General features: G+C 44.3%; 1 protein-coding gene across 1 annotated transcript in view; it reads right to left on the bottom strand.

Moving 5' to 3' along the window:
• The window catches only part of LOC124795057 (cytotoxic granule associated RNA binding protein TIA1), a 1,004,170-nt gene that overhangs the window by 30,324 nt on the left and 958,987 nt on the right, over positions 1 to 14,859 (bottom strand). The window contains exon 6 of the mRNA XM_047258854.1: positions 2,381 to 2,556. Within this exon, the coding sequence (XP_047114810.1) occupies positions 2,381 to 2,556 (176 nt within the window). The remainder of the gene's footprint in view (positions 1 to 2,380; positions 2,557 to 14,859) is intronic.

The raw sequence follows: 14,859 nt of genomic DNA, 5'->3' as shown, positions 1-14,859 counted from the left end.
CGACGCTGCTCAGAGAGTCCCAATGCAACTTCGTACTTTCCTTATCCTTTCTTCTTCATCCCCTCCAATTTACAAAACAAATATATACCCGGCAGTTTCCACTCCAAGTCTCCCCCACACTAAAAAAAAAAAAAACATTTCACGGTTAAATGATTAACCAGGAGCATGCAAAGAAAATACCAGTGGTGCTATATTGTCTCGTGTTTCGCCTCAAGAAATGTGAACTGCTAAAATCAAAGCTGACGGTAGCCAAAAACACATGTGCAGTAAAAAGATATACCTTAAAAATATGAAAGTAGATGAAACTTCTTAATGCAAGAGAAAATTGGACATAAACTGCCACCACTGACGATGTTTTACATCAGTGAAATGAAACACGTATGGTGATATAATACACATTTCTTGGTAGTTGTACACACGAATTTTAAATATCTTCAATAACTGTAAAGCAGCTGGGATCACTGTTGTTGTTGTTGTGGTGGTCTTCAGTCCTGAGACTGGTTCGATGCAGCTCTCCATGCTACTCTATCCTGTGCAAGCTTCTTCATCTCCCAGTACCTGCTGCAACCTACATCCTTCTGAATCTGCTTGGTGTATTCATCTCTTGGTCCCCCTCTACGATTTTTACCCTCCACGCTGCCCTCCAATACTAAATTGGTGATCCCTTGATGCCTCATAACATGTCCTACCAACCGATCCCTTCTTCTAGTCAAGTTGTGCCACAAACTTCTCTTCTCCCCAATCCTATTCAACACCTCCTCATTAGTTATGTGATCTACCCATCTAATCTTCAGCATTCTTCTGTAGCACCACATTTCGAAAGCTTCTATTCTCATCTTGTCCAAACTATTTATCGTCCATCTTTCACTTCCATACATGGCTACACTCCATACAAATACTTTCAGAAACGACTTCCTGACATTTAAATCTATACTCGATGTTAACAAATTTCTCTTCTTCTGAAACGCTTTCCTTGCCATTGCCAATCTACATTTTATATCCTACTTCGACCATCATCAGTTATTTTGCTCCCCAGATAGCAAAACACCTTTACTACTTTAAGTGTCTCATTTCCTAATCTAATTCCCGCAGCATTACCCGACTTAATTCGACTACATTCCATTATCCTCGTTTTGCTTTTGTTGATTTTCATCTTATATCCTTCCTTCAAGACACTACCCATTCCGTTCAACTGATCTTCCAAGTCCTTTTCTGTCTCTGACAGAATTACAACCTCAAAGTTTTTATTTCTTCTCCATGGATTTTAATACCTACTCCGAATTTTTCTTTTGTTTCCTTCACTGCATGCTCAATATACAGATTGAATAACATCGGGGAGAGGCTACAACCCTGTCTCACACCCTTCCCAACCACTGCTTCCCTTTCATGCCCCTCAACTCTTATAACTGCGCTTTGGTTTCTGTACAAATTGTAAATAGCCTTTCGCTCCCTATATTTTACCCCTGCCACCTTCAAAATTTGAAAGAGAGTATTCCAGTCAACATTGTCAAAAGCTTTCTCTAAGTCTACAGATGCTAGAAACGTAGGTTTGCCTTTCCTTAATCTAGTTTCTAAGATAAGCCGTAGGGTCAGTATTGCCTCACGTGTTCGAATATTTCTACGGAATCCAAACTGATCTTCCCCAAGTTTGGCTTCTACTAGCTTTTCCATTCGTCTGTAAAGAATTCGTGTTAGTATTTTGCAGCCGTGACTTATTAAACTGATAGTTCGGTAATTTTCACGTTTGTCAACACCTGCTTTCTTTGGGATTGGAATTATTATATTCTTCTTGAAGTCTGAGGGTATTTCGCCTGTTTCATACATCTTGCTCACCAGACGATAGAGTTTTGTCAGAACTGGCTCTCCCAAGGCTGTCAGTAGTTCTAATGGAATGTTGTCTACTCCGGGGGCCTTGTTTCGACTCAGGTCTTTCAGTGCTCTGTCAAACTCTTCACGCACTATCAATCCCCATTTCATCTTCATCTACGTCCTCTTCCATTTCCATAATATTGTCCTCAAGAACATCGCCCTTGTATAGACCCTCTATATACTCCTTCCACCTTTCTGCTTTCCCTTCTTTGCTTAGAACTGGGTTTCCATCTGAGCTCTTGATATTCATACAAGTAGTTCTCTTTTTTCCAAAGGTCTCTTTAATTTTCTTGTAGGCAGTATCTATCTTACCCCTAGTGAGATAAGCCTCTACATCCTTTCATTTATCCTCTAGCCATCCCTGCTTAGCCATTTTGCACTTCCTGTTGATCTCATTTTTAGATGTTTGTATTCCTTTCACCTGCTGGGATCACTATGGCCACTCAAATGAAGGAACCGTACAGTGATGTGACTGGCGACGTGTGAGGGTCACTCGGTGACCGGTACTCACCCCATGTAGCCTTGTTGGTACCCGAACTGGCCGTAGGTGTATCCCTGCATACCCTGCAGGAACTGGCCCTGCATCTGCGCGGCGGCGGCGGTGGCGGCGGTGGTGGGGTAGCTCTGAGGGTACCAGTAGCCCATCTGCTGCCCGTAAGCGTACGGATACTGGGCTCCCGTCAGCGGCTGCAACAGCGCACCATACAGTCACGGCTAGGCAAACACCAGTCACAGGTAGCGAATGCAGCAAACTGGAGGAACGACGGTGTTTCCGTTGGTACCGAATCGTAGGGGACGGACGTTCAACTCTAATCTCCCTTCTTCGTAGGTGACGAATCATGTGATATAATTCCGATTATCTGCTGACCTTCATGCATAATAGATGTCCAATGTCACTGACTGATAGCTTCAGACTGGAATGCCTTTGCCTGATTTCCTAATTATATTTCATGATGATTTATCTAATCTTCTTGAAAATTAATAAACGGCTAATCAGTCCAGAATGAAATTTTAACTACGCAGCGGAATGTGCGGTGATATGAAACTTCCTGGCCGATTTAAACTGTGTTTCCTACCGAGACTCGAACTCGGGACCTTTGCGTCCCGCGGGCAAATGCTCTATCGAGTTTGAGACACGGTCCGGCCGTAACGTCACATTTTATTACGGAAATAACAGTGCCAGATACTGTGCTGGGAGCAGGAACCAAAGAAGTTACTCCATGCATCAGAAAAACTTACATTAACATTGCATTATCTCTGATTTGTATTACCTACGTTGTTGAATGTAATGTTAATGTCTCCGATTTTGTTCTTCCTCTGATTATGACGAAGGGATCTTATAATTGTAAATATTACGTATTACAGCGCGACACTAACGGTAAAAGTTTTATTCAAGGACGAAATAAACGAGTGTTCAGCTCTGATGACTAATTATGTGAGACTCTAACGTAAATATTACTCTTTGGAGTCCATCTAATAACTATAGAAGTTTCAGCTACACTACGACGACGTGGAGGTGGAGAAACGTCGGGGAGGTTGGCGTACGAACCTGAAAATAAACACTTCGACTTTCAACGGACTCAAGAGCACGCAACAATACATCTTCTACAGCTCTTTACCAACATATTACCACACGACAAAACACAATCTACAGAGTTTAGTTTCATGGGACATTTCAACACACCATTTGAAAACCAATGCTAATCTTGTGTTTAAAGCCATAGAATACCATAAAAATAACAATACACGGTACAAGTTTTAATCTGCCAGGCAGGCAGTTTCACCCAATCATTTGCAAAACAGAAAGTTTATTTAAACTTCTTCTTAAGAAATAGCGACAGCCTGTTTTGAGAATTTTCTACGAAATACCCATATATGCAGAAACACCCTTTGAGACCTGGACATGGAAAAATTCTAAAATTTGAAGAAGACGTTTTTATAAACGTTGAAACCATGGTCAAGAGTTTTTAAATAAACCTTTCATTTTGCAACTGATTTGCTGGTAATCAATTCTTCAAGAAGATTTCGTCCTAAGGTTGCTGCTCCAGCCATGTACAAAATTTTAAGATTTATCTAAACTTTATATGTCTGATAGATCCGTGGGAACGCAATCTCACGGCAAATTCAGAACAAGAATGATTTTGTCTCAGACTACAGTTAAATGATCTACAATTTTATTGTGACATTATCCGTGTCGAGCCTTCGAGCCCACTGCAATCTGACACAAATTTCCACTTTCTCTCACTTTATCACACGACTGCGTTCCGCGCTTGCAACACGATGGAAACTTTAAATCTCTATCTCCCTAATGGGTGTAATACTAGGTGAAAGCTTTGTTTTGAAAATAAATCATTATTAAAGAGCTACTGAAGCATTTCTAGACTAAATCTACGAAAATTTGTATTTGACTTCTCGGTTGGAAATAAAAGAGTATATGTTTTAGTGATCTCAGAAATTCTTCCCCAAATGGATTGAAATATGGAATGAAAAGTTTTTTGAAAATACTTCATTTTAAAGGAGAATCGCTTTTTGGTCAGGAACTCAATCGATATAACTATGCTTCTATGGCCTTAAATAACGTGGAAAGTTTAGAATGTTTTGCAGATTGTGAACCATATCAAAGAAAGCTGTTCAACCATCAAGAAAATTCAGATTTGTTAAAATTACATAGAAAAAGAAACGAGTCTCTGATACATTAATTTTTCAGTAGGCTTAATACCTTACGGCGCTATTTAAATAAATAAATAGCATTATAAAAAGCGGCTGGTTTCTATTAACTTCTCTGTAAGAGTCAACCTATAGACACTATATAATGACTTTTCAACGCTCTACCCATTTCGTCCAAATGCTCTTCCATATCCCACGCCGTGTCTATCTCAGAGTTCATGTATCTTGTCCCTGAACCTTAATACTCTTCCGAAATCTCTCCATGATTTCATTTAACCCATGCTCAATATACAGATTAAATAACATAGCGGAAAGGCTGCAACCATGTCTCACTTCCTTCGTGAACACTTTTTCCCTTTAGTGTACTTCTACTTTCATCATTGCAGTCTGTTCTCTGCGTAAGTTGTAAACAAGCTTTCGTTCCCCACCTTTTATTTTTACTACCTTCAGGATCTCAAATGATATATTCCAGACACCACTATCAGAAGCATTTTCAGAACCTACAAACGTCAGAACGTAGGTGTGCCTTTCTTCAGTCTGTCTAGAGTAAGTGGTAGGATCAGTTTTGCTTCACATGTTCCTACCCAAACTGATCTCCCCCAGTGTCAACTCCCAGCTGAGAACAGGACTCCGAAGACCCAATGATACCGACCGACCGTCGTTTCATCCCCAGCCGATAAGAGTCACTGGTAATGGATGTTGTCAGCACACTTCTCTCCCGCCATTGTCAGCTTTCGTGACATGGGCCCTTTCTTCTCGATCAAGATGCTCCACAACTGGCCTCAAAAGGCCTTGAGTGCACCATTGCATATTCGGATACTCACCCGTCCAAGTAATAGCGCTATTCGCGCTATTCGTCCACGAGACTCAGAGGGCCATAGACACGGGTTCCCAGGTACCATAGACACGGGTTCCCAGGTAGATGCCGTGTTTCTTGACTTCCGCAAGGCGATCGATACAGTTCCCCACAGTCGTTTAATGAACAAACTAAGAGCATATGGACTATCGGACCAATTGTGTGAATGGATTGAAGAGTTCCTAGATAACAGAACGCAGCACGTCATTCTCAATGGAGAGAAGTCTTCCGAAGTAAGAGTGATTTCAGGTGTGCCGCAGGGGAGTGTCGTAGGACCGTTGCTACTCACAATATACATAAATGACGTTATGGATGACATCGGAAGTTCGCTGAGGCTTTGTGCGGATGATGCTGTGGTATATCGAGAGGTTGTAACAATGGAAAATTGTACTGAAATGCAGGTGGATCTGCAGCGAATTGACGCATGGTGCAGGGAATGGCAATTGAATCTGCCAAATACATTGTTTCCTGTGCTGCGAATACATAGAAAGAAAGATCCCTTATCATTTAGCTACAATATAACAGGTCAGCAACTGGAAGCATTTAATTCCATAAATTATCTGGGAGTAGGCATTAGGAGTGATTTAAAATGAAATGACCATGTAAAATTAATCGTCGGTAAATCAGATGCCGGACTGAGGTTCATTGGAAGAATCCTAAGGAAACGCAATCCGAAAACAAAGGAAGTAGCTTACAGTACGCTTGTTCGCCCACTGCTTGAATACTGCTCAGCAGTGTGGGATCCGTACCAGATAGGGTTGATAGAAGAGATAGAGAAGATCCAACGGAAAGCAGCGCGCTTCGTTACAGGCTCATATAGCAATCGCGAAAGCGTTACGGAGATGATAGATAAACTCCAGTGGAAGACTCTACAGGAGGGACGCTCAGTATCTCGGTACGGGCTTTTGTTGCGGTTTCGAGAACATACCTTCACTGAGGAGTCAAGCAGTATATTGCTCCCTCCTACGTATATCTCGCGAAGAGACCATGAGGATAAAATCAGAGAGATTAGAGCCCACACAGAGGCATACCGACAATCTTTCTTTCCACGAACAATACGAGACTGGAATAGAAGGGCGAACCGATAGAGGTACTCAAAGTACCCTCCGCCACACACCGTCAGGTGGCTTGCGGAGTATGTATGTAGATGTAGATGTAGCAGAGCCCGAGAGCGCTTAAATTCGGTGATCTGAGGGGAACTGCTGTTACCATTGCAACAAGGCCGTTGGCTTTTGTACAACGATGACATTAAATCGATGGTTCGGTAATATTCACACCTGTCGGCACCTGCCTTCCAGAAGAGGGACTGTCTGGTCTGTTATTTGAGTTTCCTGATGTTTAGGATCCCTATTACTTTAGTTTGGTTAAGTAAGATTGGTACAGTTCCTAAATTTTGAATGTAGTAGTGCAATATCGGCATGTGTAAAGTAGATGTGTGGCCTAATCTGAGCTCTAGTTGCTCCCGACCCCCTGGTAAGGTAAAGACCACAGCAGTGCTGCGGTGCACAGCGGCGGCGTAGGGGTCGTCGTGCGTCAGAGTCCGTGGAAAAACAGCGGCGATAAACGAGGCGCGCAGGGAACGTTTTCATTGCCCGGGCGCATAATTTTGTTATTTTAATGTCGTAATTCGGACGCGGTGGCAGCAACAGCGCAGAGCAGCAGAGGAGCTCGCCCCGCCGGCTCCCTCGCCCCCGTGCCTGCCGCACGCGTTCCTCCCACGCCCTCTTTGTCTAACGGCGGATTCGTTTTGCATGCTACAGTGATCGCTATCCGCATTGAAGTATGGGCGTCATACATTATTTCAGTTGATGCGCGCGGTGCGCTAATTTGAATGCAAATATCGGTGTCCCGCGAGGGTGGGGGGCGGAGGAGTGGGTTGGCACTACTGCCTGTGTGTGGTCTGCGGTACCCCCAGGGCTCCATCCCGGTTCCGGCGCTCCCAGTTTTGCGCTGCTGCCTCCCTCCCTTTTTCTCCTCCCACCCGTTTCATCCCCCCCCCCTCTCTCTCTCACACACACACACACACACACACACACACAAACACAGTATGTCCCATACTCTTCCGCAGCGCTACCCACCCCGTCCCCTCGCGCCGCCGGTCGCATCGCGTCGGACCCGGCCGCCAAAAATGCGACGCCGCCGGCCAGTGGTGCCAACCCCCCGCGTGTTTTATGCGGCTGCTCCGCAGCCGCCCTCTCGGCTAACCCCCACGGCCGGCGAGCTCCCCGCCCACGCCGCGATCCATGTTTATGTAAGCTGATTTACGCGCCCGCGCTGAGAGAGCGGGCTTAACTTGACGCGGCACGCCTGTTTGCTGCGCTTGTACATCTGCGCGCCGGGCCGTGCCGCTTGTGTGTCACGCGCTGGGTGCCGCTGCCGGGACAATGCATTCACGCGCCGCCGACCGCCCGCGTGTGCGTGTGATCGGACATTCCTTGCGACTCGTCCGAACACGCCGGGCGCCGGTGTCAGCTACAAAGTGACGGCATTCCAGCACGGCTGCCGGATCGGTTACTCGATGCACGCGTTCCGAAGCCATGAATACCGGCGCAGACACGGCCGCGCTACTGCCCACGTCACTACACAGCCCTGGTGGCTCGGTTCCCCCTGAAGTGTGTCCGTGCCAAAAACTGCGTTGGGTCCCCTTGCTCATAAACATTTCCTGCACCACGAGCACACAATAAACGACGCCGACGTTCACATACAGAGTGAGTCGCATACAAAGTATTTCACCTAGGACACGCTATCGCAACGTACCTTTACACGCACTCACACATACACACACACACACACACACACACACACACACACACGAGAGCACACATATACACTACTGGCCATCAAAATTGCTACACCATGAAGATGCCGCGCTACACACGCGAAATTTAACCGACAGGAAGAAGATGCTGTGATATGCAAATGATTAGCTTTTCAGAGCATTCACACAAGGTTGGCGCCGGTGCCGACACCTACAACGTGCTGACATGAGGAAAGTTTCCAACCGATTTCTCATACACTAACAGCAGTCGACCGGCGTTGCCTGGTGAAACGTTGTTGTGATGCCTCGTGTAAAGAGGAGAAATGCGTACCATCACGTTTCCGACTTTGATAAAGATCGGATTGTAGCCTAACGCGATTGCGGTTTATCGTATTGCGACATTGCTGCTCGCGTTGGTCGAGATCCAATGTCTGTTAGCACAATATGGAATCGGTGGGTTCAGGAGAGTAATACGGAACGCGGTGCTGGATCCCAACGGCCTCGTACCACTAGCAGTCGAGATGACAGGCATCTTATCCGAATGGCTGTAACGGATCGTGCAGCCACGTCTCGTTCCCTGAGTCAACACATGGGGACGTTTGCAAGACAACAGCCATCTGCACGAACAGTTCGACGACGTTTTCAGCAGCATGGACTATCAGCTCGGAGACCATGGCTGCGGTTACCCCTGACGCTGCATCACAGACAGGATCGCCTGCGATGGTGTACTCAACGACGAACACGGGTGCACGAATGACAAAACGTCATTTTTTTCGGATGAATCCAGGTTCTGTTTGCAGCATCATGATGGTCGAATTCGTGTTTGGCGACATCGTGGTGAATGCACATTGGAAGCGTGTATCCGTCATCGCCATACTGGCGTATCACCCGGCGTGATGGTATGGGTTGCCATTGGTTATACGTCTCGCTCACCTCTTGTTCGCATTGACGGCACTTTGAGCAGTGGATGTTACATTTCAGATGAGTTACGACCCATGGCTCTACCCTTCATTCGATCCCTGCGAACCCTTACATTTCAGCGGGATAATGCACGACCGCATGTTCCAGGTCCTGTACGGGCCTTTCTGGATACAGAAAATATTCGACTGCTGACCTGGCCAGCACATTCTCCTGATCTCTCACCATTTGTAAACGTCTGGTCATGGTGGGCGAGCAACTGGCTCGTCACAATACGCCAGTCGCTACTCTTGATGAACTGTGGTATCGTGTTGAAGCTGCATGGGCAGCTGTACCTGTACACGCCATCCAAACTTTGTTTCATTGAATGCCCAGGCGTATCAAGGCCGTTATTACGGCCAGGGGTGTTGTTCTGGGTACTGATTTCTCAGTGTTTATGCAACCAAATTGCGTGAAAATGTAATCACATATCAGTTCTAGTATAATATATTTGTCTAATGAATGCCCGTTTATCATCTGCATTTCTTCTTTGTGTAGCAATTTTAATGGCCAGTAGTGTATATACAAGGGTCACTAAAAAAGAAATGCACACTATTTTTGTAAAAATAGAGATTTCATTCTGCATGTCTGAAAGTTTTACAGTGTGTAGATCCATCCTTCCCGCTTGTTTTCAAACTTAATTCAACCTGTTCCCGTGAGTGGCACTATCACAGCATGTCTTCAAGGTGGCTGCTACACTTGACGTTCTTCAGAATCAACGTGCTTTCATAGAATTCCTGTGCTGTGAAAACGAGACAGTGGGAAACATCCACAAGAGGTTGAAAAAGGTGTATGGAGATGCTGCTGTCGATCGCGGTACAGTTGGTGGGCAAGCAGCTTACGTGATGAAAGCGGGCACGGCAATATTGAGGATTGTCCTCGCAGCGGCAGGTCTTGTACTGCACACACTCCAGACAACGTGCAGAGAGTTAACGAATTGGAGACTGCTGTCAGGTGCATCACAGTGAACGAATTGTACGCTTCGTTGGGATAGGGGAAGGAAGTGTTTGCAGAATACTGATAGTGTTGGCGTTAAAAAAGGTTTGTGCCAGGTCGGTTCCCGGGATGTTGACAGTGGCTCACAAAGAAAGAACAAAAACGGTATGCAGCGAACTTTTGGAACAGTACGAGAATGCTGGAGATGAATTTCTTGGAAGAAGTGTAACAGGTGATGAAACGTGGCTCCATCATTTTTCACCAGAGACGAAGAGGCAATCACTGGAGTGGCATCATGCAAATTCACCCAAGAAAAAAAAAATTCAAAACCATTCCTTCTGCTGGAAAAGTTATGGCTACGGTGTTTTTCGAGTCCGAAGGACTCTTGTTTGTGGACGTTATGCCAAGTAGATGCATAGGTGACGATACTGAAGAAACTTCAAACTCGACTGAGTCGTGTTCGACCACATCGGCAAAAGCAGGATGTTTTACTGTTGCACGACAATGCAAGGCCACATGTCAGTCAAAAAACCATGGAAGCGATCACAAACCTCGGATTGACAACACTGAAACACCCGCCTTACAGTCCTCACCTTGCTCCATAATATCATCTCTTTGGGAAACTGAAAGACTCTCTTCGTGGAACAAGGTTTGAAGATGATGACTCCCTTGTGCACGCTGCCAAACAGTGGCTCCAATAGCTTGGTCCAGAATTTTACCGTGCCGGTATACAGGCGCTGGTTCCAAGATGGCGTAAGGCAGTTGAGAGGGATGGAAATTACGTGGAGAAATGAAAATATTGTTCCTAAAAGATGTATCTACACACTTGAAAACTTTCAGACATGTAGAATAAAAGATGGATTTTTAAAAAAATAGTGTGCGTTTATTTTGGAGTGACCCTCGTTATATACAGGGTGAGTCTATTACCAGCAAGTATAACTCGTGAGGATTCGTAAAAGACATTGTTTATAAATACGTTCCAACTACACTTGAAGATATACGAGAGAGAATTGTCAGAGCATGTGTTTCGGTAAGTGCCGATGTGATAAGAAGATTGCAGCACTGCATTGATACCAATGGTCATCACTTCGAACACCTTCTGTAAATGGATGTCCATGCCACCTTTCTGATCTACGTTTACCTTCAAAGACCTTATTCTTACACATCTTGGATTCGTCTCGGTAGCCGCCATCAGAAAATAAATACCAAACTATAGCAACCCATTTAAAAAAACAAAGTTGACCTTCATATCTATGACGCGACCCCATCTTGCAACAAAAAACCAACGTCATATTATGGCCGCCGTTGTCCCACTTTTCAGCTACTACCATACTTTCGGAGTTATTCTAGATGGCATATATATATTACTGTCCCAGTATAGCTCCGTTAGCTCTGTCGTGCAGTATATACACTACATGACGCAGCAACAGTAAATATTAAAAAAATAATATTAAAATACATTCAATAATTCTGATAAATTTTGTTTTTTCGAGATTGAATGATGACTCTGCCTAAAGCAGAACGAGTGGAGCTGGTACTCTTTAAGTGGACGAGAAGGATGGTCGTATCGCAAAATAGCGGAAGAATTTAACCTTCGACACCCTCATCGTCAACTTATTTGTTTCACTGCCGTCGGGATACTAATCACCAAGTCTAAAGAAATAAGCAGTGTGTTCGACAAAGCCCGTTCTGGACGACCAAAGACTTCAGACGAAACGGAAGGGGCTGCCTTGGCTAAGGTTTACACCAGACCAAAAGAATCGCCTAGTCGAACATCGTCGGAGTTGTGTGTTCTAAGGTCAACCATCCAAAGAATCCTGGCAGAGGAGAGATTTCATCCGTACAAGTTACAGGTATTGCATCACTTTAATGAAGATAAACCCGATGGACGCATGCAGATGTGTGAATGGTTAGGCGATAAATTGGATGAAAATATTTATTTTTCTAAGGACTGTATGATGTTTTTGGTTTTTCATATATTAGAAGCTGGTTGTATGGATGGTTTCTGGAGACAAAAACAGAAAAAAAATCTGATGAGCCACAGCTGGAACTAGTTAAGTTAAACAGGTACCTCAGTGTAACAATTTCTGTGGATATCAAGCGGAATGATGACTAAAGCTGAGTCGTAATTAACTTGCTGCAGTTCAGTGGGGGAATGCAGTCATTCTGCAAATGAGATTGTTTGCTAAACAGTAGTGTGAGCCATCCTAGAATATTTGCTAAAATGTGTGGTTCCCTTTCTACAAGGACCAACAATATTATTGAATGCATTAAAAAAAAAGGGCAAGACTTACGGATACTGATTTATTTGGCTCATAAGCCAGTAGAATATGGCAGAACCCTTGGAACCGTATAAGTAGTACAATGGAAGGTGCCCTCTGCCATAATTTCACAATGGGTTAGAGAGTATGACTGTACAAATAGCTGTGTATAGAGAAAGAGCTGAGTCTCTTCGTGAGAAAACAGTTGTGTTAGAAGAAAGTCAACATCCATGAAGCGCCGCATTATTGAGGTTCAAAAAATGGTTCAAATGGCTATGAGCACTATGGGACTTAACTTCTAAGGTCATCAGTCCCTTAGAACTTAGAACTAATTAAACCTAACTAACCTAAGGACATGACACACATCCATGCCCGAGGCAGGTAGCGATCGTGCGGTTCCAGACTGTAGCGCCTAGAACCGCTCGGCCACCCCGGACAGCCCATTATTGAGGTACCACAGGCTGTGTAGGGAAATTATATGATGAATAACAAGAGGAAATTATTATGAAATAACGTCTTTCCGTTTCTGACTCGGTATTGCGCAAAGTGTAAGGCCGCTGCAACTTACAGATAGGAACTAGATAGTTGTTGTTTGTTGTTGTTGTCTTCAGTCCTGAGACTGGTTTGATGCAGCTCTCTAGGCTACTCTATCCTGTGCAAGCTTCTTCATCTCCCAGTACTTACTCAACCTACATCCTTCTGGATCTGCTTAGTGTATTCATCTCTTGGTCTCCCTCTACGATTTTTACCCTCCACGCTGCCCTCCAATGCTAAATTTGTGATCCCTTGATGCTCAGAACATGTCCTATCAACCAGTCCCTTCTTCTTGTCAAGTTGTGCAACAAACTCCTCTTCTCCCCAGTCCTATTCAATACTTCCTCATTAGTTATGTGATCTATCCACCTAATCTTCAGCATTCTTCTGTTGCACCACATTTCGAAAGCTTCTATTCTCTTCTTGTCCAAACTATTTATTGTCCATGTTTCACTTCCATACATGGCTACACTCCATACAAATACTTTCAGAAACGACTTCCTGACACTTAAATCTATACTCGATGTTAACAAATTTCTCTTCTTCAAAAACGCTTTCCTTGCCATTGCCAGTCTACATTTTATATCCTCTCTACTTCGACCATCATCAGTTATTTTGCTCCCCAAATAGCAGAACTCCTTTACTACTTTAAGTGTCTCATTTCCTAATCTAATTCCCTCAGCATCACCCGATTTAATTCGACTACATTCCATTATCCTCGTTTTGCTTTTGTTGATGTTCATCTTATATCCTCCTTTCAAGACACTGTCCATTCCGTCCAACTGCTCTTCCAAGTCCTTTGCTGACTCTGACAGAATTACAATGTCCCGGTTTCGATTCCGGGCGGGGTCAGGGATTTTCTCTGCCTCGTGATGACTGGGTGTTGTGTGCTGTCCTTATGTTAGTTAGGTTTAAGTAGTTCTAAGTTCTAGGGGACTGATGACCATAGATGTTAAGTCCCATAGTGCTCAAAGCGATATGAACCATGAACCAATTATAATGTCATCGGCGAACCTCAACGTTTTTATTTCTTCTCCATGGACTTTAATACCTACTCCGAATTTTTCTTTTGTTTCCTTTACTGCTTGCTCAATATACAGATTGAATAACATCTAGGACAGGCTACAACCCTGTCTCACTCCCTTCCCAAACGCTGCTCCCCTTTCACGCCCCTAGATGGTAGAATTTATAAATGTGCTACTTACATACAGTTGTTTCTTTTGTTGATACGTGTCCAAGAGAAGGTATTACCATATACAGGGTGAGTCACCTAACGTTACCGCCGGATATATTTCGTAAACCACATCAAATACTGACGAACCGATTCCACAGACGGAACGTGAGTAGAGGGGCTAGTGTAATTGTTTAATACAAACCATACAAAAATGCACGGAAGTGTGTTTTTTAACACAAACCTACGTTTTTTTAAATGGACCCACGTTAGTTTTGTTAGTAGATCTGAACATGTAAACAAATACGTAATGAGTGCCGTTTGTTGCATTGTAAAATGTTAATTACATCCGGAGATATTGTAACCTAAATTTGACGCTTGAAACCTCCGACGATCAGTTGCGTGTTGTAACAAACATCGCGTTTCTACAGAATGATCTGCCAACGTTGCTCGAAAATGTCCCACTGGAAACGCGTCGACGTATGTGGTATCAGCATAATGGTGACCCTGCACATTCCGCAATTAACACGAGGCTGACCCTTGACAGGATGTTCGACGGGCGTTTCATAGGACGTGGAGGACGCATAAATTGGCCAGCCCGTTCTCTTGATCTTACACCTCTGGACTTCTTTCTGTGGGGTACGTTAAAGGAGAATGTGTACCGTGATGTGTCTACAACCCCAGAGGATATGAAACAACGTATTGTGGCAGCCTGCGGCGACATTACATCAGATGTACTGCGGCGTGTAAGACATTCATTACGCCAGAGATTGCAATTGTGTGCAGCAAATGATGGCCACCACATTGAACATGTATTGGCCTGACATGTCGGAACACACTCTATTCCACT

Source organism: Schistocerca piceifrons, chromosome 4 (genome assembly GCF_021461385.2).
Source record: "Schistocerca piceifrons isolate TAMUIC-IGC-003096 chromosome 4, iqSchPice1.1, whole genome shotgun sequence".
NCBI classification, from domain to species: Eukaryota; Metazoa; Arthropoda; class Insecta; order Orthoptera; family Acrididae; genus Schistocerca; species Schistocerca piceifrons.
The sequence above is the reverse complement of the archived record's forward strand: the minus strand, read 5'-3'. Positions and strand labels throughout refer to the sequence as shown.